At 45.7% G+C, this 26,214-nt stretch overlaps 1 protein-coding gene and 1 long non-coding RNA gene across 2 annotated transcripts in view; one reads left to right on the top strand and one right to left on the bottom strand.

Annotated features, from left to right (window-relative positions):
• Positions 1-26,214, top strand: part of LOC110358733 (uncharacterized) — a 139,447-nt gene that overhangs the window by 45,793 nt on the left and 67,440 nt on the right. The gene's annotated exons all lie outside the window — the stretch shown is intronic.
• Positions 562-15,810, bottom strand: TNFSF15 (TNF superfamily member 15). The gene is made up of 4 exons (XM_005498393.3): positions 15,193-15,810; positions 8,357-8,408; positions 7,698-7,745; positions 562-3,583 (listed from the first exon to the last, which is right to left on the bottom strand). Exons 1-4 carry the CDS (start codon positions 15,391-15,393, stop codon positions 3,162-3,164), a joined length of 723 nt encoding a protein of 240 aa, XP_005498450.2. The 5' UTR covers positions 15,394-15,810; the 3' UTR covers positions 562-3,161.

Genomic DNA, 26,214 nt, shown 5'->3' with positions numbered 1-26,214 from the left:
CAGAGCTCTGCTGCCTTCAAACAAGGCTTTCACCCTCATCTGGCCAGAATTTCCTAGCTGGGTTGTGCCTGGCAGACGGGAGCTGAGCAGCTGGGAACACTGAGTTCCCAGGTGAGTTTACATATGGTGGTAGAGAGGGCAAATCTGGCTTTTTGACTGGTTATTGATACTGTGGGTCCTGTCTCCCTGGGGTGCTCAGCTGGGAGCATCAGTCCATCTGCAATGCAGTTTCTGATGTGCACTGCTTTTCTGGAGAACTTTCTTCTTCAAAATAGATTAAGAAGTAACAAAAAAGAGGGAATCAGCTGTTCCCCATGCTGCAAAGGGGAAAAGGGACTAAAAAAGCCAATCTGTTCAGCCGTTATGTTTTCCTTCTTGAAATGCAAGTCTCTATCAGCCCCTGGGGGAAAGTCTGAATCTGAGTTCACTCTGGTGAGGCACCTCTAACCGTGCGTGAAATAACAATCATTCACACACTAACACACAGCAAAATAGGTTTCTTATACATCAGCATTATCTGGTTGTATTAGCTGATTGCTCTTAGGTGTGCTCTTTGGCCAGTGGAAGGGGACCAGGATCAGCAGTTGTCGTATCAGTTAACTTGAATTTTTATTATTATAGAACTTGGAAACAAGAAGCTAAGTCAGTTCTGCTGGTAGAGACACACATCAGTACCAAAGCACAAAACAATATACAATCACTTATATTAAAATACATTACAATAGCAAAATGCCATACTAGTATCTAATACCCAGATCTGGGCAAATATTCTTGACATTTTTCTGATTCTTCTAAAGAATGAATTTTCTCCTCACTTCTCATCTGAAATGATGGGCCACTCAGGAGATTAATACAACAAAGCACAGTGTGGTCAGTTATACAATACACTGAACTGTTATATCCAAAATCATCTCAGCAGCGTCCTTTTCATCACTTGGGTTATATTTTGTTAAGGAACATAACTTCCAGCTTTACACCTTTAGACCCTAATCCTGCCAACATTCACGTGCTGAAGATGGTCTATGTGAGCGCTCCTTTGTTTGGAGGGTTGTTCCCATAATGATATAATTGAGGGTTAATACAGGTAAAATATTTTATCCACTTTTAATTTAAGCTGTGTAGATTTTACTCATCCCATACACCAAATAGGAAAACTGAACTTGCTTTTAAAGTGAATTACACCCTTTTAGCCACATACTCAGGACTAAGTACAGCACAAGTTTATGTTGGTAAGATTGGGGCTGTGAGACTTATAGCTTGATCTAAATTTACTTCTGTATGTACACAGAGAAAAAGTTAATGCTTATTTACCAATACTTAGTTTTTAGGGGAAAAGGAAGCGGTAGGTAAGTGAACCTATTTATGAATTTGGATTATATTTAGTGTTAGTTTTCTGGGGGTCAAAGAGATTAGGGAAGAAGATAATTCCTAAGAATGAAAATATTTTTATAAGACTTCATATAAAAAAATATGTTACTTTTTTACCGATGGTTTTATTCTGAAAAGTGTGGGTGTTTTGTTTTGTTGTTGTTGTTTGTTTGTATGTTTTTCTTTCTCCTGAGTTCTGTAAGGGTCAAAACCTGAAATAATGTATTTTGAACTCAATTAGCATGAGCTGCCTGTTTCACCCTTTTTCTCCAGCTTGGATTTTTTCTTATAACTGTTTTGGTTTCACATCCGCCCAAACCAAAACAGATTTTCAGTTTGACCACAGGCTGAAAGGTCACTTGTTTGTGTGACCAGATTTCATCATCCTCTAATTCAATTGAAAATGCTGATGCACGTGCATTTTCACATCTCCAGAAATTATTTACATTAATTCTAATTCCTAATTTAATAACCACAAATTTCCGAGAACACTTCTGTCCCTATTAAGCTTCAGAAAAATCTAAGACTCCACAGCTTGGCTGGCCTGTTTGAGATACTTCCCTTTAAGCTTGACTTCTGTCTCACTTAAGTGGCTTTACTCTGACTTCATGCCATTGACTTCTGTGGAGGAATATCTGATTTACAACGGGGTCAGAATCAGCCCCTGATACTTAGTATATTTACTGTTACAGAAACACTATTAGCACTGAGAGGGGCGATAAAAGGGAGAAAGAGAGAATTTCCACTAGGGTAGAAGTGTGGGTGAATATGCCTGCACCACTTTAAAACAAGTAATGCCAGATATATTACTTTATGTCATATAAAATGTGCTAGTGTGCTAGATGTGCTAAAAGCTGGTGTGTGTGATGGGGTGCAAAAGCTGGCTCTAACTGGACTAAAGTAAACATTTTTGTGCCGTGGATAATGGATCAAGAGAGTCATGTCTGTAATGGAGCTGCAACGGGCAAAATTTTCCTTGTGATATTTATTGTTAGTGTGCGGTGGGCACAAATTATTTGCCTTGTGCTAGAAAAGGCTCATTATTGCCAATGGGCTTCCTGGAACTTCTAGGGAATATACACAAATATATATGTATGTATATAACCCATAGAAGGCTTTTTTTGTGTGTGCAAGATACTGCATTCACCACTACTCTCCCCCAGACTCGTATTTACCATCATTCAGCACACCAGGCAATAAGTGGTGATGATTTAAATACATTTTTTATGGAAATTTGCTATACAAGCCTACCAGGAAGTTGGAAGGGTTTAATTAAACTGTTAATGATTAATCTGAGCTTTACGTTAGTGCAAAGTACTGAGCTAACCTATTAGTAAGGAAAAGATGAAAAGTAATTACCTTTTAGAACCAAGAATCTGAAGAAGGGTCATGCAGAACTATACTGGAAGTGCTGAAGAAAGTTCAAAACACTTAGGGTAGAGGAAATTGTACATTAGAGGTGGAATTAACCTAGCTGCAATATTCAAACCCAATACTCCTAACACGGGTATAAAGTGTTCCTTTGTAGCTTACAGAGTTTTGAAGAACTCTCAGTTTTTACTTTCAAAAATACATTTTTTTCTTAAAATGTGACTTTTCTTTTTAATGGGTCAAGGGCTGGTGATTTCAATTCAGCCTGCAGCTCAGCTTTCCCTACCCTTAACAGAGAGCTGCGGGGGACAGAAGAGGGAACACAGCACAGGGATCGCACCCCAACACGCACCCCAAAAACCAAGGGCCAACGAGGTCCCACCAGGGCCCTGAAGGGACCCCCCCCAGCTGCTGCCAGGGACCTACAGTAAAAAGGCACCAAAGAAAGTTTTGTGCTCCTTAGTGTAATCCACCAGCTTGATGTCACTGACATTGACCATGAGCTTGTCTCCTACTTCTAAGGACACCACAGCACCCAAATAAATGGGCTGGAACCAGCTGTTTGCCTTTTCACTGAGGGTCTTGGTGCCTGTCAGCAGCTGGGTGGGTTCGGGGTAACTATCAGTGACTTTGGTAATGATCTCAGTGACAGAATTGGTTTTACTTTCAATGGGCCCTCGGAAAGTGACCTGAGCGTAGACGTAGTAGTCCCCAGACACGGGTATCACCAGTGCGTTGCTGGAATAACTCAGGTTGTTCTTGGTAAAGGCCAAGCCTCGCTTGTCTTCCCACTGCAGGATGGGCATTTGGTCTCCCTGGGTGTTGGTGACTTCTTGTTTCTTCACTGCGGGAGGAAGAGAGAGGGAGAAGAGGGGGTTAGTTTGTCACAGGTGGGGATGTGCTGCTGAATGTAACGCGAGGTCTGTGCTCCAAAGGCCAAGCGATTTAAATAGAGTAATCGACTAGGACAGAACTGTTCCTATTTTACAGCTTGAAAAATGAGATGAGTTGCCTACAAGCCAACTGTCCAGATCTGAGCAACCAGGAGTGAAACGCAAAGATGCTTTTGGAAGAGCTCGGCCAGCACAGGCTGGGACTGGATGTCCTGGTTGTGGGTCAGATCCCAAATGGCGAGACTGTTCTTCCTAAAGGCCGAGTCTCATGGCACTGTGCAGCAATACAGGTGGCTTTACCCTGCAGGTCCAGGGTGATTTCTTACCTATTCAAAGATTTAAAATCTTGTCCCTAAGTGAAACCAGTGCTGGGGCAGTGCCACACATGGGCACCGTGCCTGTACCTAATGGTTCGGGACAGTGATAAGAAATACTAAAGCATCATTTTCTTCAGCAGCGATGGATTGCAATGATGTTTCTTAGACAGCTACTACTGTGCTTGTGAAAGTTCCACAGTGATAAGCGTGATCTATCACCTCACCGAGCATTGAGACACTTGAACTTCTCCTCGTGCCAGGTTGCTTCTGAAGGATGTCAGGGTTTATTAACCCTCGTGTCAAGCTTTTCTTCCTCGATGTTCACAATGAAATCTTTTGCTGTAGGATTGCCTTTGCTTTACCAGCGTCATCTGATTTTACCAAAAACTCAGAAGATTAGCTAATTACAGAGCTCTAATCAGACCCTGATATTAGTCTGATCCAAGCCGAGGATGCTCCCCACTCCAGGGTTCTCAGGGGAAGAACTGGGGAACTGCTGCACTATTCCCTTCACTTCTTTGCAGCTTTAATTTCTCCCACACAACAGGTAGGAGAATAATCCCCAGTGCTTATTTTTCTGCAGGGAAGCAAAGGGTTTTTTCTGTTCTTTACTAACCGCCATATAAAATTGTTGTGGTATAACAGCAGCTGAGGCAGTGAAAAGGAAGAGGATAAAAAGCATTTAGATTATGCCGGGTACTAAAATGGACCTGGAAAGTTCATGTTAAATGCTGAGAAAGACTGAGGCAATTGATTTCCAGGAAATGAGACCTTTTTCATGAGCTTGAGTTAATGTTTAAAGCTGATTTAGATTGAATATCTGGGGAAGAGATGTATGTGCATGGGCAGGGAGGGAAGCAGGATGCAGGTAAAGGAAAGCTTCAAAATTCTCTTGGCAATAACCATTAGCTTTATCCTGGGTAAAATGAGATTCAGAAAAACTAATGTGCTCAGCTCCCGGTGGCATCTGCTTTCCCCTCTTTTCTAGCAATAAATAATCCATAAGGAGACAAGAAAGTGTTAGGAGTGCAATTTCTTGCATATTCTCTGAGTAGCACAACAAAATAATGTTGTTTTTTTCAGCCTGCCTGTCAGTGCTGCTGAAGTATCAAATCTTCCTGATCTTTCCTCAGGAGGCAAAGTACACGAGGAGAGTATTTTAGTGTGGGAGAACAATAGACGGGGATTGTGATAGCAAGCCAAGCTGAATTATAGAAGTGTTATAAGCAGTATGAGGCTTAGAGCCAATGGAGCTTTGCCTGGTACAGAGAGAGAGGAATAAAAGAAAATGAAAGTACTCGTGGTCTGCCTTCATCCTCATCTACCTCTCGGGTGTCTAATAACTGGTCTGAGTCCCGGCAAAAGCTAATGTAGCATTTGGGTCACTCTAAGGTTTACAAGAGCTTGGAGTAAAACCTTTCATGGGTCAGTTGGTAGCACACAAAACCTTGTTTGAGATGGGAAGGAACGGAAAAGATCAGAACATTTCCAGAAAATGTCCTGGGCTGTTTTCCATCTTGGGAGCTTTGGGGAAAACTGAAGAGAAGCTGCATGTGAAACATTCGTTTTTGTGTACAATGACACATTTAAAATGTCAATGACACTCAGTTCTTCAATGTTTTTTCTAACTAATAGGCATCTCAAATGAAGTACATGATTTCATAACTTATAGAGTTAGGCAAAACTTAAACAACTATAACCTCCCTTTTAGGATTAAGCTCACTCTCTTGTTGCTCTCTATTTTCAAGTTAATTTTTCCCATGCTTTCAATACTGATAAAGAGGATAAATGCATGTTCAAGTGCCTTTGAATACAGTACGGCTCATTTTCTAGCAGCACTTGTACTTTGTACTTGTCCTTAATTTATTTCACAAATATCTTGCCCTATGCTTCCTGAAAATGCACCTATTACGCTAACTCTTGAAGTAAATAAAATTTGCTTTTAATAAGACATTCATTGCTACAGTTCCTTCAACTTTCCCACCCACTCTAAATTTTTGGCATCCCTTACATGTGAAATCTCTTCTCATTTTCTGCAATCCCTTTTGGTTTAGTCCCTTACTGGAGAATCCCTGTCAGAGAGGAGATGATGGCACAGCACAGTCAGCACCAAATGTACATTAGTGCACAGGAGAGAATGGGAATGGATAAAAGTCCTAGCTGGGTGTTCACATGGATGGTGCCATTCTTCACTAGCTATGGCCATCCTGGGTGAGGAGATCTCAATGACACTTTGGATAAGTTCAAAATGCTCAGTGTGTGTGTTAAAAAGGCTGAGAGCAGGTGGAAAATTCACCATAAAGGAACAGTGAACAAAACATCGAGTAATTCTGCTACTGCTATGTCCCATTAAAATACTGTGGCTAGTTATTCCTCTCACCCCTCTGCTCTCACCTTCAGAATATATGTGCCTAAAACTAGAAAAAGGCAGAGAGATTAGAAATCTGGAAGAGATTTCTTACAAGTGAGAGTTTGTAGTTTACCACCTTCACTTTGAAAAAGGTGCCTGAGATGGGGGAATGAAACAAAGATCTGAAAAATTATCATTCCTTTTTCACTTTCTATGCACGAGTCATGGTTTATGAGAAGATCAGTCTGGCACCCAAGAAATTATTATGCAGGAAGTTTAAAGTAACAGGAAATATTTTCTGACTGTGACGTCCCATTAAGATTGGGAACTCATTGCCACAGGGTACAGCACCAAAAATATGCTTGGGCTAAAAAAAGGTCAAAGATAAATTAATGGAAAGGAAGTTCCCTGTTGGCAGCATAGTACAGCAGCCTGGGTGTAGCATTTTTGTGTATAGAAGGAGTGATAAAATCCCGTTAGCTGTTTCCTTTTCATGCTCTTTGCTATGGCCAACAGTGACCTGAAATGTCAGGTTGAGGAGGACGGGCAGCGTCCCATGGAGGCGGCTCAGGAATGATGGTGAAGGAGGTTTTGCAAGTGGGGGGCCTGACGACATTTGGAGAAAACTGTTGGGTGCTTCCCTGCAGCATCTGGACTTTTGTGCAACCCAGGGAAGTCCCCAGCAGCAGCGCTGAGCTGTGGTAGCTCTTCTGAGTCACCTGCACCGGGAGCCTCTGTGTCTTTCTGCCATCGGGGAACTCAGGGGAAACGGGGAGACTTGCACTAGCAGACGTGGTCCTTTTGCTCTTGCAAACTTGCAAAGATGTGATTTTGAACAAGGACAGGTCAGTTTTGGAGCTCTAGCAACCTGCATACAAAAAAGGGATTGGGACCAAGGGTGGGCATTAGGATTGTGGATCAGGGAAAGTAAACCATGCTGGGAAAGAAATCAGCCCTGAAATACTGGTTTAACTCTGTAGGTGAATGTGTGTGAAGCATCAGGTCTTATTTTGCTCCAAGACTCATAGTTTTTCCCAATTTATTTATCCATGAAGTCTCCCTTGGGCTCTTTCCACTGCCTTTTCTAGGGGATTCAGCAGGTCACTAAGACACCAGGCACCTATTTAAGTTCAGTTACAAGAGCTGCCCATTCAATGAAATAAATGGCTTGGAAAAGTATCAAGAAGAAAAGTTTCTGTAAACTACCTCCTTCCTGGGCCCTTTTCTACAAACATAGGCTGTAGTAAATCTGTTGTGGTCAACAAGGCAAAGCTGATTATTTTCTCCATGTTTCATGCAACACCTGGTCTTATCAGACCCATATAAACCAAGATCATTGTATTGCTACTTCTGCTGTAATTCCCGTGGGGAAACACTTCATTTTTGAACAAGCATTACCTGTTAGGTGTGCTCTTGGCTTTTCCGCACTGGCAAGTGTATCTGTAACTGAGCGGAAAAAAAGAAAGAAAGTGTGTAAGGACATTTGTTGCTATTGAAGTCAATGAGGTGTGAGTGGTGGTTGAGGAAACGTGTGCAGCTCCTTTCCATTTCTGCGTATGTTTAGGTCAGGAGTTATTTGCTGTGATTGTTTATCGACACCGTAGAGGTGATAAAATCCCTTAACAAATGCCTGAGCTTGTCAGGCCTGCTGCAGTGCTGACAGGGCCCATCGTGTCTGTGTCTTAAATTGCTGGAGGGTGAGCAAAGGGGAGGTGTGGTGTGTACAAATGAGAGCGTGGTGTGCACAGGCTCCTGGATCCATGTTGCAGGTTCAGGGTGTTATACTGATCTCAGAGAGCTGCCGGGGAGGTCTGTGCCTGCACTAGAAGGAGCGAGCTTGCACAGCCCTGGGGTTAGAAATGTTCACACTTTCGCTATGGCCCCAGTTATCTCCCTGCATCTCGTTGCACAGGTTTGCCTCCGTCTGCCCTGGCTTGTTTGGCTGGGGAAGGGTTTGGGTGGTGAGAGCGGAGGGAGTTGGGGAGGCATCTGACAGTGGTTGCAAAACCTTGGTAAACAAAGGCATTCAGGATGGGGGAAAGGACTGGCAAACTTACCTGTCGTTACTGCCCGTTGCTTCAGAAAGCGAGAGCCCCTCTCTTCTGTGACCTGCAAGAGAGATTTGCAAGAGGTTAACTTGGGGCTCCAGGGTGTACGGCACCTCCACAGAGGGTCTGGTTTGTGTTATTGCAGAAAATGGAGTATGCTACAGTAATATTATTAAGCTTAACTAGAGCTTTTGTGTAAAAGGACAAGCCCTGACAGGGCTTTGCTGCATTGCAAGAGTTTTCTGCTGTTCGTTTGAAACTGCCTGCATCTTGTAAAACATGCCAAGGACAGCACCTGGGATCCTTTGGTGGTGGTTGTGTTAAACTCCAGTCTTTTTCAGAGGCTGAGAAGCCCTTCACCTACCTGGGGGAGGACTGGTGGAATGGTCAGTGTGAACTGGCCAACACTAACCCTGCTTTGTGACGGAGCCTCCATCCAGCACTGCTAGAGAACCTCTGCTACTTAGAGATGCTCTTGTCCCTCAGCCCATGCAGAGCAAACAGAGACATATGAGTGATTCTTCCCTGTCTCAAGACTCAGCAGTTCTGAGCCTTTGCAGGCACTCATTGCACCCACAATGCCAGTGAAAATACTGAGGTGTATCAAGTACAGAGCTGCTGCTTCACCTGCTATTCTTTCTTCATTTGTGTTATTTTAGGCTGTTTGTTGCTTAGGGCTGTCTGGAGTGTTTGGTTGCCTCGCTGGAAGGTGGAAAGGAGCTGAGCAGGTCTGAGGTTCAGCTGGCAGAGGGTGAGCTCTGCAGCTCACTGACACCCCACCGAGGGAAGGCAGAGTGATTAGCGTTTGTGTGCCTCTTAGATTTTGTTCTAGAGCCAGACACCAGAACACTCACAACATCCCTGTGCCAACAGGCATTTGCATGGGAGCAGGGCATGGCCCTGGGCTGTGCCAGACAGTTAGAATCATAGAATCACACAATGGTTTGGGTTGAAGGGACCTTCCCAGCTCCCCAGTGCCACCCCTGCCATGAGCAGGGACATTTTCACCAGCTCAGGTTGCTCAGAGCTCCGTCCAGCCTGGCCTGGGATGTCTCCAGGGATGGTTCATCCACCACCTCTCTGGGCAACCTGGAAGGCTGCAATAACATCTCTGATGCTGAGGTTGAGCAGCTCAAAGGGAAGCTGCTGCCTGCCCACCACATGCCTACCAGGGCTGGTCCTTCTGAATCACGCTGGGGCATGGCTGGTGGTGGCTTCTCGCCAGCTGTTGGTCCTGTGACAGCAGCCTGCAAAGCAGCAGGGTCCCAACCGGGGGATGCTGCAGGATCCTGACTCTGGATCCGACCTCCCTGGGGTGTGAGAAGCATCCCCTGTGCTTTCCCCAGGGCACAGTCTATTGCAGGTCCGTGCCAACAGTGGGGCTACAGAGATCAGAGGGTCTGGGTTCTACAGCCAGCTCAGGGTTGACTGTTGGGGCTGTCAGGAACCCCTGTCACACAACATTTGTCAGGAGCATGCTGGTGTGGTGTGTTTTATGGACAGCTACAATAAATACATCGGATAGAGTAAATGGCCACTGATCAGCTTGCAGCTAAGGATTTGATGCACATTGCTTAATAAACAGGCTGAAAGAGCATTAGCACATAGATGCTGGAGCTATCTGCTGGGGGCTGTATCTCACACAACTTCAAATACTGCAGGACAAGTGGAAAATAGAAAATTTACATGGGCCAGGGGAAGGAGAGTGTGGGAGGAGAGTCGGGCTGCCTGGGTTTGGGACTGCTAATGACTTTGCTAATTGCTAATGATAATGCTAGTAAGCCCAAAGATATTTTAATATTTCCCTAGCAGTGAACATCCATGCGTTCCTGCGGAAAACCATCATTTCTAAAATAGTGGCTCTGGTCTGTTGGAAAAAAATGGAGAAGGAAAAACTACACAGAATTTTTTCTTTGTTCCTCCTTTCTCCACCCGTACACACATAAGCAGCCCAGCCACAATAAGCAGCCCAGCCACAATAAGCAGCCCAGCCACAGGGTCTGCTGCTCTGCAGGGATGGTGGTGTGAAAGCTGAGCTTGTGGCTCACAGAGAGCAACGGTGTTGCCTTCTCATTGAGGCATCTGGACTTTTCATTATGACAAATGACTTTCTCCAAGGTCCTGTCTGCTTGCTGTGGTATTTAAACATGACTGTACTTTTGATGTGGCAGAGAGTCATAGCTGGTTGACTTTGTTCTTCCCATGGTGGGAGGCAAAGGATCAGTGTGGAGGATTTCCCTCAAACACTCCCCCTTGCTTTTGGCCAGATGTATATGCATATATTTATCCCATTATTTATATGACACTTCCTACATATTTATGAAGTGACACATTTTCTAACGATACCAAGTACTGCAATGAGCTACGAATCAATCACAAACCTACATTTAATCATGTAGCTTCAGTGGGACTGTTTACATATTTAAAGCCTAACCTGCTTTATTTAAACTCGGATGTTGCAAAACAAACAGAAGCAATGAGAAAGTGGGAAGGATATCAAGAAGAATTCTGATTCTTTATAAAAAATAACAGAATGGTTTTGACTAAAAACTGAGGACAAACTTGTTAGACAACCTAAATTTACTTGTTTCCAATGAAGGCCCAATGGAAACTCCAGGTGCAGGAGCTGCATTCATAGATGCTGAAGGACAGTGTGATGCAGTAGATAGAGCAGGGTCATGCAAGGTGTGAAATCATTCTGTTGCTTGGCAAAGGTAGGGTTTCTTTTCCTAATTGAGCTACTTGATAAGATTACCAATCTAAAACTCCTATAGAAAATATTTTTTAGCACTAGACAATGCTGCATAATGGTCAGGTGTTAGTAATATTTGTCCTAAATAGGCAGAGGTGTTATACATTCATGGTGTAGATGAGGTGGTGAGGGAGAGTGAAGCAGCATGACACAATAGGTTTACACAATTAGTGCTTTTCCCTCTTTTTCCTTTCTTGCTTAGCTGTGATTCTGACAAGTGCACAGCACGGCTTCAATTTTCCCTTTGGCTACTGTGGAGAGATTAATCAGCACTGAGTAACGTTGAAAATCCCACCTTACAGCTGACTTGCAGACAAATGACATCTTGGACAGACAGCTCTAAGTACTCTGAAGACTGTGGTATGCAAAACACTTCTGTATTTTTTTTATGCCAAGAAAGTCCAAAAGCCCCAGTGCATTTATATCCATCTATTGCTGAAGCCAAACAGAAGGGCTGAACATCCCCTGTTCATGTATTTTGCCTTTTGCACCTTCAAGAAGAGCCGGGGCTATACGATAAAGAACCACACGGGAAAAGCAGCTTGGCACTGCAGGCAGGGACATTAATAAGCAAAATATCCCCAGCGGCTCCATCCACTCCACTTTTAGCACAAGGTGCTATTTTACAGGCCTCTGCAAGTCATATACAGTTTATACACCCACAATTTTGGTACCTCCAGAGATGCTGCATGGCCTGGGCTGGCTGTTTTTGGTAGGTGCTTGTCCTGGGCAGGTAAAAACTGGTCTCAGTGGGAGTGTTTTGGCTGGATTATAGTGCCCAGTGTAAGTATGTAGCCAGGGCATGAGCTCACTGACTTCACCTGTGAGGACCATGTGCATCAAACAGAGATGGCCAGTCTGGGGCTGTACTGCTGCTAGCTTTTGGGAGGGCAATCCCGCACACCCGGGCATAGGTGCAATGCTCACTGCCCCTCCATGGGCATTTCTGCATCCCTGCAGGTCAGGAAGCCGTTTCAGGTTCTTTTTCCCATTAGGGCTTCTGGCTCTGCATGTCCTGGCAGTCCTAATCTAAGCTTTGTTGCTAGCTTCCTGGATTCACCTTTTTGCACGTAATCCAGGTGGAGCTGCTAGGGTTTTAAAGTCCCTCCTGTACTGGAGCATCTCCCTTCTCCATCACAAGGCTGACATGGCACATGGGTTCATGTGCAACCCTTTGGACAGGGAACTTCCCTTTGTTCTTCTTGTGGTCCTGCAATGCCAAGGGTGCTATGAAAGGGTGCCCAAGTACCAGGGTCTCCAGGCCACAGGACCTGATGCTCTGCCATACTGGGCTAGCTGAGCAGGTCGCTAAGGCAGCCAGTGATGCTCTGCTGGCTGCTGTGCTGTTCCCTGGGTAGATTTGTGCACTCAGACTGAAACTTAGTTTCCTTTTGGGGAAGGATGCACAGAAGTCCTGACCCTTCCTCTGGCAGGGCACCACTACAGACTGTTATAGATTTCCTGCTAATATCACAAGCCATGTGTTATTGCTTAAATAACCCGGTTTTCTCACCTCGGTCTGTCTTGAAGCGCAAAAGAGAATGATTTCTCTTTCCTGGAAGGTGTCCAGGAAAGCATCATCAAACTTGAATTATTCATGCAAGATGCGCTATACCATGAGAACCGGTGGCTCACACATGTTGCTGTAATGACATAACTTGCCCTGCTTTTTCCTGAAAGGGACACTTCCAGAGGAAAAGATGAGTTTGCATCCTTTCAGAGGCGGAATGTGACACGGTGTGCACCCACGCTGAAGCAGAGACCAATAAACTGCCTCACCCCGCAGGCAAAACGAAGAGGCACACCCCTGTTGCACAAACCTTCCCTGGCTCCCCTTCTCCTCCTCTTTGCTCCAGGAAGGACAGGCTCTGGAATTTACTCCATCTGCTTCTCATCTGCTCAGCTGCTGAGTCCCTCCCTCCTCCCAGGACTGTCCCCAGTGCACGAGAACTTGAAAATCAGGCATGTGTGGGCTGAACTCTGGTCCTGGGGCAACGGGAGGACTCCTCCCATGGGCTCGCTGCTGCAAAGGTCAGCAAGCGAATACACGTCTGGTGCAAACTCAGGTCTGCCCACTGGCTCCCAGTGTGCCCAGGGTTTCCGTGCCCCAAAACCAGTGCCACGGAGATCTCTGACACACGCATCTGGTCCCAACTTAGTCTGCCTCATCTGGGCTAGCAACAGCACACATGAGGAAGGCATCCTTTAGCAATCCAGTTCTAACACTTCAAGTGCAGAAGGAAATGCAAAAAGACTTTTTCCCAAGAGCCTTTACACCCAGAAATGTTCCCATTGACTGAAGCAGCTTACAGCTGTGCCGAGCCGCAGGACCGAGCACCCCGGAATTAACAGAAAAGCTCCACAGGTGGACAAACCCACCTATCTGTGCTCTGTTGCTGGACAACATTAGTGATATGGTCAGTCACCCACGCAGCGAGCAAAGAATTCAGACAGTGCAGGATGCAGCTGAGTTGAGGCCGGGTGCTCCACCCCTGGCTTGGCACGGCGGCCGCGGGCAGCCGGCCAGCCCACGGCTTTGCTCTGCCTCACCAGGACTCAGCGCCTCCTTGCATCACTGTGGGAATACTACGCGCCAATAACTCAGTGCGCACACACGGAAATACGCACTAACATAGCCCAGGCTGGAGAAAAATCTAATGGCTCACATTGCGCTTTTTCATTAGTCCAATCAAACAGGCTAATATTTTATTATTTCACTCCAAGATCATTTCAAGAACTGAACTGTTCTGCTCTATACAACCTCATGGGACATGAAGAAAGAGCAATGCAGCTAAGACTGTCCAAAGTGCCTCTTCTCTCCATTTGCACCCGCTCTAGCTGGCCTGAACAGCTGTAAAAGCACCAGTGTAGCAATATGCACTTTCACACCCACAAGAAATGGTCAGATTTAACAGCCTGAGGTACCGTGCAGGACTTGTGCATCTCCTTTCAGCTGTGCATGAGAGTGCAACTGGATAATGCCAAAGATGCTGCACCGGGAGCTGGCATCGCTTGGGTGCGAGTTGTTGCCTGTGCAGACTTGAGGTCAAACAGGGGCTGGCACGTCTACGCAGCCACGAGCACGCACACCGCCATGGGTGCAGCTGTCACTGCCTAAACGTCTATAGGCTGAATGTGTGCAAGGTCTGACATCTGCCTTCCAGGCCACTTACTAACTCTGCTTTCCTTTGCTGTTCCTGAGCACATAACAAACAGGCTAACTAGTTGGGGAATTTCGGACCTGAGGCTAAAATTCAAACCGTAATTCCCTCAGATCTATATGTATATGTGCATCCTTCTAGCGTGGGGCAGTCCTGCTGAATTCATAGCTTAAAGTGGAAATAGGCGCTTGTTTGCAGTCCGGCACAAGAAGGAATAGGGTGACACAGAAGAGCATTAGAAGCAGCCACACCAGCAAGCTTATTGCTCAGAGCAAAGTGAGTTTAGCTGTCTAAAGAGAAGAGTTAAGAAGGTCCCTGGATCTAGATAAAGTTCTGATGGGGAATAAAAACTGGGATGTGAAATTTAGGGTGAGGCTAATTGTTCCAAATCTTATCTCTGCAGGAGTTTGCATTAATAATACACGAGCGCTGGAGAGCTCTCTGCCCACAATGAGCACTGACCCACTGACATCAGCAGTGTGGTCAGCAGATGGTTGTGAAACAGACACTGGAAGGGGAAGTCTCAGAGTTAAGCCAAAAGAAGAAAGACGAATGAGCTATAGGATCAAAATCTGGCTGAAATCAGCGGAGAGACACTGATTTCCATTAACTAGCGATTTTTCTTAAGCATTTCCTGCAGCATGTCAATAAAAGTTTTGGAAGCTGCACATAGTACTGTGACCTTAGAGAAATTACAACAAGAGGAACAGAAACTACGAGTTAAAAAGACCAAACAATAATAAGACTTATGCCAGGCAGATTTGCTCTGGGTGAGGAAGAAGGAATGTAACAGGCAGTTTCTTAAATTCCCTTAAACGTGAGAAACTCATAAAGAGAATAAAAGAACCAACCACCCCAACCCTGGAGAGGCGGGACGTGGCGCTCTCCTCCTCACAGGGTGGCAGGATGGAAATTGTCCGTCCAACTCTTACCTGGCCGGCGCAGGAGCTGGGGGCTCGGAGGTTTCCAACCAGCAGGTAGGTGATGGGCAGCGCCAGGACCAGCACGGAGAGCAGGCACAGCAGCACCGCGCACCGTATCCTCCGCAAATCCTTCCCGAGGTGCATCCTGGAGGCTTGGCTGCTCCCGAGAGCCGCCTCCTCCGCCGGGGTTATCTCGACCACGCCGTCCATGCCGGCGTCTGGCGTGTGAGCTGCCGCTGATCCTGGATGGGAACCGAGGACGGCAAAAATCTCTTCTGGTGTCTGCCCTGCATGGAGACCCTCATTAAATAAGAGCTGCCCGGAGTGTGGGAAGGCACCGACACACGCACACCCTCCCTCCCAAGGAATGCACCGCCTACAATAGAAACCTAGCTCAGGGAAAGAGCACGGTTGCTCCCCGGGCTCCCCGAGGTGCTGCCTGCCTCTGTCTGGCTTCCCCCCCCCCCTCTTCTCTGTGCAGAAGGAAGCTAGGAAAGTCCCAGTGGGTGGAACCAGGATAAACCCTGCTGCTGGGCTGGATAAGCTTAAAAGCTTTTCCGCATGGCAAACAGGACATGAAACCAATGGGAGTGAAAGTGAGAAGCAGGGGGAGAGCGAGCGGGCGATGTGATGCGCGGCCATCCTGGAGCCCGGCAGTATCTGCACAGCTCCGGGACAAAAGGGAGGAGGCTTTTAGGGAAGGTGAGGGTGTCACAAGTGAGCCCAAGAAGGGGTCTGTGTCTCTGAAATGTTGCTTCATTCCTATGTTTTAGCAGAATTCACAGCGGGCTGTGGGTTGCTCAATGTACCTTTTGCACCAAACACTCCAAGGTCAGGCCTAAAACAGGGCATTTTGCTGTTGTGAGGTTTGTCTACCCCAAACTCAGTTGTGTTTTTACAGGAGGCTGTTATCATTACCTGGAAAAGCGGTGACTTTATTGCACTGGGGAAAAAATTATGTAATCTTACCTGATAGCTGCCATCTCTGATTAAAAGGGCCTGCTGCCTATTGCCAGCCTCAGGAGCTGCTCAGTGATTGATTTAGGAGATATAAGCTCAGACGGCAGCCGGTATCCATCCGGAAGGGGCTCCCTTCTCCGGAGAAGGCTCGTTGCATGTTTGTTCCCTGTCCCGCAGCAGCACACCCTCCGCTGGCCTTGGCGGGGTGTAGGAAGGACTTGGCAAGAACCGTCAGTGGAGATGTTGCCATTTAGACTTATCCAGATTGCTGAAATTGGAGATTTTTTTTTCCTGGGAAAACACGGTTCTCATCAAAACTGAAACTTTCTTTGCTTTATCCACACGCACACTGATGTGCAGAAACTTCTGCTTTTTCCCTGGGTAGAGAAACAGGGTGGAAACTCATGTGTTTTTTAGTGAGAGCACAGCAAGGTTTGGATTCCCCCATCTCCCCATGAAAAACATTTCAGATTTGTGTTATTACAAAATAATACAAAAGTATTTTCTCATGTCCCAGTCTCTCTGCATCCTCCTGCCCCCCAGTAAAAATTCAGACAGCTCTTATCACTAGAACTTTGATAACACTGCTAGAAATCTTCCTTTTACTATAGTCTGGTGCAGCTCTTGATACCCTAGAAAGCTAAAAGTCATGCCCTGAGCAGCCTGTGTAATTTAATTAATGAGCATAACTGAGGCCCACAGGGATCCTCGCCAGGGGACTGGACCAGGGAAAGGGAAAGTGTGAAAGGCAAAGCAAGAAATAGTGAAACCCAGTATGGTTTAGGGAGCTGGGACAAGAGAGCTGGTAAAGCACCAAAGGACATGAGCTCGAACCCAAGCCAAGCCACAGAGTTCCTGTGTGACCTCAGGCTAGTGCCTGGCTTTGTTTTCTTCTTTAATTCATTACTTGTTTTCATTTAGGCTGTAAAACCTCGAGGACAAGGCCTTATCTCCATTTTGACAGATTTCAGGGCAGGTGTAGCTCCATTTATTGTAAATTTAAAAACCAGAATGAGCAGGAGAGTGCTGCTAAGATCAGTAGAGAGAAAACTATTCTTGTGGAAGTGCTGTGTAGAGATGAGTTTGGTGTTGGTTTGGTGTGGGGGATTTTTGCGTGTGTTTTTTTGGTTGGTTGTGGTGTTTTGTGTTTGTGTGTGTGGTTTTTTTAATTTCCCAGTTGCTTATTCTAGGGCAGAGTACTAAAATAATAATACTAGGATTTTGGCCATGAGTGTCAAAGGTAATTTTCTCTTCATCATGCGTGCCACAAAATGCTTAATCCATATTCAAGGCATGTGCCTTACAAGCAGACAGCCACAGATAACTCCAAACTGTAAGCGAGAAAATTCTGCAGAGTTTATTATGTTTATTTTCTACGGAATTCCAGTGGAGGCAGTTCTGAGCTAAAAGAGCTCATAAAAGAGCTTTTATTGGCTGGAGACTTATCGCCTTTGGCTGGAAGAGGATGAGGAGCTGGAGCCTTGGAAGGTGAGGGCTGGGTTCTTGACATGAGGCCTTTGTAAGAGGAGAAAATGCATGAAAGCAATGAGACATCCATGAGAGGACAAAAAAACAGCTTGTCACCGGGTCATGCCACCTCTGTGCTGCTCAGATTTCTCTTCTTTCTGTGATGGTTTTCGTTCTTTCTGCATGCTTGTGCATGACATGTATGAGGGCGTTTTGTCTGAGGATGAGTAAGCTGAATTATATATATAGTGAGGGTAAAGCAGAATACACAAGGATGGTATTGTGGGTATTTCTGTCTTAAGCATGGAAGATATTTAGCAGATTTAGGAGATGTATCTTTAATTCCTTGTCTACATCAGGTAATGGCTGTTTTTTTAGTTTTTAAGCTTGCACTGAGTACAGAGAACAAACAATTGAGCATTCAAAGACCATTTCACACATTTTCTAAGAGTTTTCAACATGTTATTTGTTCACTGTGTTCAGAATGGTTAATGCTATATTTGCATTATTTCCAGCCGAATCCTGTGATGTTCCCCTTAGAAAGACAAAGCGCAGAGCATCCTTCAGCTGGGAGGAGAGGGGGAATCTGCATGTGATATTTGCCTCTCTTGATCTTGCCATAACTTTCCTGCTGGCTGGCTTGCTAGGTTGTCTGGAGTGTCCCACCAGAGACATCATGTCCACAGAGATGCAGCATAGAGGGACTGTAGTTGATGCTGAGCACTCTCAACACTGGTCATGACTTCCCAGGTTGGCATTTCATCCTCCCTCTTGCTGTTACTGCCTTGGGGACATGTCTGTTGGTTGCTGGCATGTGCTCAGTGGTGGTTACTCTGCTGGTTTTTGGTGTGGACATTCTCTGCCCTCCAGCATTTGTCTCTCTGCGGTTGGAGCAACAGGTAACACCTGCTTCTGACAGCCCATGGCCAGAGCCAGGGGAGAACGATGAAAGCAGGGACTGATCTTAATGTGGAGATCCCTACTACACCAAAGTCAACCCGTGGACATCCAGTAAACTCAAATGCTGTCAGTTGTGATTGCCAAGAACAGGGCTGGAGGGAAGGCAGAGGGATGTGGGGTGTCAACTTAGCATGACCATCATGACTTTGGAAGAGGAACCACGTCCTCCCTTGTGCACAAAGTTTGTGGGTGGGTTTTGCCATAGGCATGGTCAGGTATGGGTATGTGTCAGGAGGGGCTTTTCAGGTCAGTTGTTACTCTTGCACAACTCCTGACCACCAATAAGCAGAAGTAGGATGTAGCTGGTCACTATGTGGAAATATCACCCAGTTAGACTGGGTTTGTCACCAGGCAGGAGATGGGGACCAGCTACTTGAGTCGCCCCTTGCCAGGGGATGCCATGTGACGGGAAGGAGTGGGAGGGTGCAGGATGGTTCCCCACTTCCATCCTCTGCGGTCCTGCCATGACCTCCCACCTCTCTGCTGTGACGTCCTCCTTCTCCCACTCTGCACAGGTCCTGTGAGTGTGTTTCCCTCCCACGCACATGGAGCGAGACGATCAGCCAGGCGGTACTCCTGCGGTGTCACAAGCTGTGGGAATGTCGAGGCCCAAGGGGATGTCCTTGGCTCCAGCCCATGGCTGCGGAGGAGGCAGGGGCTGTGGGATGGGAGCTGTGCCATGCCAGGGATTCCGGGAGAGCACTTCAGGGCGCATCCTGGTCTATCCCCTTGCATGTGTTATGGAAAACCATGGTACTTGTGTTATGGAAAACCGTGGTACTTGCCAGCATGACACAGGTAACCAGGAATTTCTTGAATTTAAAGTGGCTGCACTGGGTACCACTTTTGTTGCTGTACTGAATTGCTTCACCTTCTACCGCTACTGCCAGATTTTCCCCAGCTATAAGACCCAAGGTCAGACAAAGACCAGAGCTTTGGTCTCTTCTTATGCCCAAGTAACCTTTCTTCACCCCTTTGCCTTTACTTCATGGAAGGAATGGCAAATAACATACAGGATGCTTTTCATTGTACTACATTTCTTGTATTGGATGCCCTGAGGCGAAGTGGGATGGCATAAAAGGAGAGTAAGAACACAAGGTCTCCTAGAATAACTTTGATGTGATGTGTTGAGCAAAGAGACTAAAATCCAGCATGGTCCCTGTGGGACACAGACCCTGGAAGAACTCATCCTCTGTTCTGTGGATAGATTCCTCACCAGGGACACCACTTGGTTTGCCCAAGACTGGAGCCCAGGAGGGAATAGTATGTACAGATTTTAGATGACTAAGTGATAAGATTGTGGCATGGCACAGGGAAGAAGAACCAAGGGAAGAGGACCTTAGTCTCCGCCTTAGTCTTCCTGGGCCTGAGAGCACCTTAGTCTCTTTTCAAATCTCTCCTGAAGCCAGAAGAGGTCGGGTGCAGGGCTCCTTAGTTCTCATCTGGGAGAGTTCTCTGCATTTGACCAAGGTATTTTGCTTCCAGAACTTAGGAGCTCAGCAACATAAAGTGGTTTGTTCTCTTGGAAATTAATTTCTGGTGATCAAAAATCCTTTTGCTGTCTTCATTCTTTCCTAGGCCTAAGACTCTCTGCTTTTGCTTATACTTTTTCTCCAAACGAATTTCTCAGGATCAGAAAATAATCAGACATAAGGAAGGAAGTTCATGATAAATAAAAAGGTGCAAAACATTGTTCTATCAACCAAAAAGATAATCTACCATTTACATTTGCAGTAGGCCAGGCCCAGCTGATTACAGAGCTGAGAAGAGTATTCTTAGCCACACTCCAGGCAAGTTTTTCAAAAAGGTACTTTGGGGCGTATGCTCTACTTCCGACTGCATTGGTACAGATAAGTTGAAATCAGTGAGTGAAACTAGTCCACATCATTTGTTCAGGTGAGATTCACACAATGTACCTGTGCAAGGGTGCAAGGTCTGAACTCAGCTCCTCCTTCATGCGGGTGTTTAGGGAACACAGAGCGTCAACAGGAAATAATATTATCAGGTCGGATGTGTAAGGTTGTGCTGGGCTGAGTACAAGTTGTAGTTACAGAGACACTACTCATTCCTGTCTGTTGCTGGAGTGGTGTCTTGCTCAAGTTTTGCAAGAACGAATTTGTATTGTCAGGGACAGGTTAGCTGGATGTTTTCCCGTCTGTTTCAGTGCATACAAGGAATCTGGCTCTGTAAAGTATTCCCTTCATGATCCAGGGCTTTGTTTTTATCCTTGCTGTTGACAGTCCCTAGCAAGTGATCCAGTGAAGCTCTTGACTCTGCTGTGCACCAACCTTCCTGCTCTACATCCCTGTTAGTCTATCAGAAGCAAACCACGGCTAGGTAATGTCGTTTGAGCATGGAGAGGTTGTTGAGGATACATGAAGCAGCATCAGTGATGTATGTTTCTACGTGGCAAACGCAAATGAAGTAAATCTGATTATACAGTACGGTTCCTGGTTATTTTGTAGAAAAGATTATATGGCGTGGACTGGGAAAAATGGCTTTGTCATTACCTGCCTTTCATATGTCACAGCTCAGCACAGCTGAAATTTCCTTTTCCTATTGCGTTCTCTGGGAACAATGCAGCCAAGAAACTGTCAGGTGTGAGCAATGGGATTAGGGATCTTGCAGCTCACTTGCTCCAGACTTCAGATTTTTATGAATCATAGAATAGTTTGGTTTGGAAGAGACCTTTTAAAGGTCATCTAGTGCAACCTCCCTGCAATGAGCAACCAGCTCAGGTTGCTCAGAGCCCCGTCCAGCCTGGCCTGGGATGTCTCCAGGGATGGTTCATCCACCACCTCTCTGGCCAACCTGGGCCAGGCTCTCACTACTCTCACTGTAAAAAATATCTTCCTCATGTTTAGCATGGATTTCTCCTCCTTTAGTTTAAAACCATCACCCTTGTCCTATCGCAACAGGCCCTGCTCAAAAGTCTGTCCCCATCTTTCTTATCGTCCCCTTTTAAGTCTGCAAAGGCCACACTAAGGTCTCACCGGAGCTTCTCTTCTTCAGCTGAACACCCCAGCTCTCTCAGCCTGTCCTCCAGCAGAGCTGTTCCAGCCTCGGATCATTCCTGTGGCTCCTCTGGCCCCTCTCCAGCAGGTCCATGTGTGTCCTGTGCTGAGGACCCAGAGCTGGACCAGCACTGCAGGGGGTCTCACCAGAGCGGGGCAGAGAGGACAATCCCCTCCCTCCTCCTGTTACCCACACTGCTGGGGATGCAGCCCAGGACGCAGGTGGGCTTCTGGGCTGCAAGCGCACGTTGCTGGCTCATGTCCCATCTTTCATCCACCAGTACCTCCAAGTCCCTATCTGCAGAGCTGCTCTCCATCCTTTTATCCCCATCCTGAATTGATACCGGGGTGAGTATATATACCCGGAGCAGGGCAGCGGTGACACAGTCTCAGCTCAAGGTCTTGAACTGTATTGCCCTGATTTGCCCTCAAACCCTTAAGGCTCACTCTGCCAAGGCAGGCTTTTGAGTGATTCCTGTTTCGCTTTTAAGACAGGGCTTCATGCTTTAGGCTGCCACTGACACATGAAGCGCACGTCATAAAACCCTGCGGGGTAGGATTTGTGTTCTTTCTCTGTACGGAAACCCCACATTTCCTCAGACAAGGCCTGTGGCTGAAAGGCCGGGGCAGGGAGCTGCATGGCTGCGTGCCAGCCAGGCGAATGGAGCCAGCGCTGAGCAGAACCAGGCTGCCATTTCCACCGCTACCCCGGACCACAGGGACATCCCCAAAGCGTGCAGGAACACTTTCACGGGAGAGAAAAATTAGGAAGCAAAACCCAGATGGTTTCAGACAAAACTCAGGTTTGATGAGAGGTTTATGATGAAACTTTCATGTCAGATCCAAACCTATTCTGCTGTGTTTCTGATTCAGCTGCAGCCTTTCTCCAGTGCTGAAACACCTGTGCACAAAGGAAAAGGTTCTTCCTTGGCTCAGTGGTACAGCAAGCAGAGAGATGGCGGTGGAGCTGCAGAGGGAATAACTCTGCAAAAGATAGAGCCCTCTGGCTAAGTGCAAAGAAAATTAAATCTAGGCTCTTAATCCTTATGCTTTGGGGAACAGATCATTATCTGTGATGAAAAGGAAGAATCGCTCTACTTGGGATATTGTATCACATTGCATATGCCAGTAGAGTGACGCTTTACCTCATCCCAGGCATCAGGCCCCAGCCAAGGGCAGAGACAGAAAAGAGATGCAAAAGAAGTCACCACAAATTGACCTCATGATCTCTATGTCCTTCTGTGCACGTGGTAGGATTACAAACTTTAGCTTTTGCATCTAAGAGTAGGTCTCTTGATATGCTGACAATTTCCCAGTGCTGATTCAGCCCTGTTTTTCTCTTGGAATGAACAGTGGGATGTATTTATTCCTCATTTATACATCTCCTGCCACACTTGTGTTATCAAATATTTTGCCCTTCTCTGAAGGCTTTACAGCTCGCTTTGGCTGAGTCTTTAATGGACCATTTCCCATCGGGTAAATAAACAAACATAGGGCCAGTACCCTGCACTTGCACTTGCTCTCCTTCTGCAGCCAGTGAGCCAGACTCGGCCATCCTGGGATGTGTATGAAAGCAAAAGAGAAGCAATTAGAGTCTTACGTTAGACATCTGATGAGGCCGCGTCCAATCTTCAGCAGACTAGAATTTTACAAATGATGTCCTTGGTGTGAACATCTACAACTTGGTTCACACTGGGTTCTGTGAATGTCACAGGAACCCGCACATAAATGTTCTGGTTAGTCTTTACTGCCAGGTCTTTGTGGCCACCATCACCTGAACCAATTAAATTAATGTTAGGATAGGGTTTAGTACTCGCTGAATATCTAAACCAGTAAGAGAGAGGTCTAAAAATATCCAGCATTCCCCCTCCGTAAATTTAAGCTGTAGAATTCCTTTCTGTAGGATTATATGGATGCTGAAATTTTACATGAGTTCAAGCACATAGTAGGTATGTTTATAGAAGAGGAGTTCTCTGTGGGAATTAAATGCTAGTATTTCTGTGTCTCAGGAAGTTCTTGGGCCTCCAGCTGCTGGAAGCTGAGGGAATGTTTTAGGGAAGCATTGTATAAGTTGGCTGTGTACATCTACATCTGCACCAGGGCTGGGGAGACTTGGGATACGCCCGTGGAAATGCCCTCGTGGCAGATCTCCAGCTGCAGGCAGGGCTGGGACGCTTCTGGAAATGAGTCCACCATGGGTTCCTGATACTGATGACTTGTCATGGCTCCAATGGAAGGAAACGGATGGAGTTACTGTGCCAGGTCTTGAGGAGATAGCTGCAGAGTGGTGCAGAGTGACCAGTAGAGGATGGGTGCCCACACTGAAAGAGGGCGGGCTCAGTCTGCTTCCTTCTTTTGATCAGCATTAATTACACGTTTCCTGATCTGAGCCTTTCAGCCCACTTATTTGTCCTTTCCAGAAACCTGATCATTTGAGCAATACCTCCATGGTTTCCACAGGTGGGCCGTGGAAGAATATCCACAAGTGGGTTGCTGGCAGCCGTCTTGTGCTCTTGACGTGGGAGACTCCTCACTTGCATCGCTCATCCCCTCCCTCCCACACACCCTTTCTGTTGGCTGCAATTCTGAAGAACCTGCTTGCCCACACAAAACTCTTACCTTACCTCGAATTAAATTAGGGATTAAGAAATAAATGCACCTCTACAAAGGCTGGAGAGTCTGTTTGCTAAAGGTTCTGCATGTCTGTTCTTCAAGAGCTGATCTTCAAACTGATGTTCTCAGAAACATGATGTATCATGAGAAATTTCAGGGTTCCAGACGGAAGTAGCATGGGGCAAGTTCTCAAAGACCAGTCTTACATTTCTAAATCTGTGAAGCAAACACATGTTTCAGAAAGGATGTAAACTGAAAAAGGCATGAGAACCGTACATGGCATTTTTTTTAGGCTGGTCTTAATGTTTCAGCCCCTGTCTCTTGGAGGTCCTGTGTAAGATTCCATGATCGTATGGTCTTTTCATTAATACAAAGTGATTTTATTTGACACAGAGATTACAAACCAGCTGCAGGTATGTTTTGTTGAGTGGGAAGTACAGGCAAGCAATTGTAGTTTATTATTCTGACACTGAAAAAAGATGCAGGCGCTGATATCAGCCAGACTTGAGCTTATATAGTTTACTATGCGGTGGGATAATTGCTTATTGTTTATTGATTGTCCTCCTGTAAAAAATATCTGTATTTGTTAATTAAAACAAATTTTTCAGGGTAGTGAAGCCAAAATATTGCTTTGTAAATATGAGAAACACCAGATTGTTACATGTACAGCAAAGCACAGTAAATTTCTTTGTGCTTCAAAACGTTTTGCTGAAGAGCGATTAATGAACACTGGGAGTGTTGTCAACTCTTGCTGAGGAACAGTGACGTCTCAGGGTCAGCCTTTTGATAGGTTTCTAGAAATGTATTTGGATGCACAGAGGATGATGTTTCTCTTTTGCAAAACTATCCTTAAATTTAACATATATGTCCTGGTGTATGATCTGAGACTAGTTGTCAGCCAGCATTAAGGTTGTTTTCCATCTATCCATAAAGGGCTGACATTGATTTTGTCCCTGGAAATTGTGTGTAAGCTGCTCTGTAGAATTAATACATGTGATTCATAAGGATGGTCCAGCCCAGAACACAAGACATGCAAATTAAAACAAGAGACACTATGCAAGGTCTGTAAAGTCTCATGAGCCTCTGTTGCCAGTGGACAAATACTGTTTATGGTGAGGGAACAAAACCATGACCTCATACTAGGATGAGAGCTGAGGTGGGACTAGGGAAAGGAAATTACAAAGAAGAGCGGATATTATTTTCTTGTTGCACAAAATATGTTGTCATGGCTTCTAAGGCTGAAGCGACACAAATGTGAACAAGGAGGGACTGAATTAAGCCTTCACTCTCGTAAGCTTTGATATATTTAATGCTGAACAGATTCACGTTTTAGGGGTGATATAAACATTTCAATAAGAGACCAGACAACACACTCAGGTACATGGTGTGAACTGTGGGGTTGTCATATGCAGGGACAGGAGTTGGACTCAATCCTTGCGCATCCCTTCCAACTCAGGACCTGAAACAGAAGAGCAAAATCACCTGAATTTTATAGAATTTCAGAAGAATTAGATTAGTGCTGTGCAGCATTTATCTTGAATGTTTATGTGGCCTCTGACTGTGAAAGACTCCTAAGTACTCTGTCAATATTAACTCACTGGGCCTCTCAGCACCTGTGAAATGCAGGTATTATGTGAGCAACTCTGGAGATCTGCTTTTCTTGGATAGATTAGATGCATTTTTCCTGGACTGGCACCCAAATAAATTTGACAAAACTGTACCTTCCCCAAAGGAAAAAAAGGTGCATTCCTGAGATGCACCATTTGGACTGGAGTAAAGCTGGGAAATTCCTTCTGGTTTTTTGAGGTGACATTTGTGCCGAGTCAAGTCTTCTATTGGGACAGTTGTGTATTTGCATGCATGTCTTCCAATGCTGTTGCTTTGAGGTTTCTTTTGCTTTGAAATTCATAATTTGATTTAAGGTTTTGATTTTAGACTCAAAATTGGAATTGTCTGAGGAACTGGGAATTAATTCCCTCCATGATTGCCTGGAAGATTATACCAAGCTGCAAGTACA

Source organism: Columba livia, chromosome 19, assembly GCF_036013475.1.
Source record: "Columba livia isolate bColLiv1 breed racing homer chromosome 19, bColLiv1.pat.W.v2, whole genome shotgun sequence".
NCBI classification, from domain to species: domain Eukaryota; kingdom Metazoa; phylum Chordata; class Aves; order Columbiformes; family Columbidae; genus Columba; species Columba livia.
The sequence above is the reverse complement of the archived record's forward strand: the minus strand, read 5'-3'. Positions and strand labels throughout refer to the sequence as shown.

Bases quoted from the DNA above. Each gene is read 5' to 3' on its own strand.
- TNFSF15 (XM_005498393.3), bottom strand. From the start codon at position 15,393: ATGGACGGCGTGGTCGAGATAACCCCGGCGGAGGAGGCGGCTCTCGGG. The intron at 8,409-15,192 runs GTAAGAGTTGGA...TCTCTCTTGCAG, and splicing joins CCAGCTCCTGCGCCGGCCAG to GTCACAGAAGAGAGGGGCTC. The intron at 3,584-7,697 runs GTAATGCTTGTT...TTCCTCCCGCAG, and splicing joins GCCAAGAGCACACCTAACAG to TGAAGAAACAAGAAGTCACC.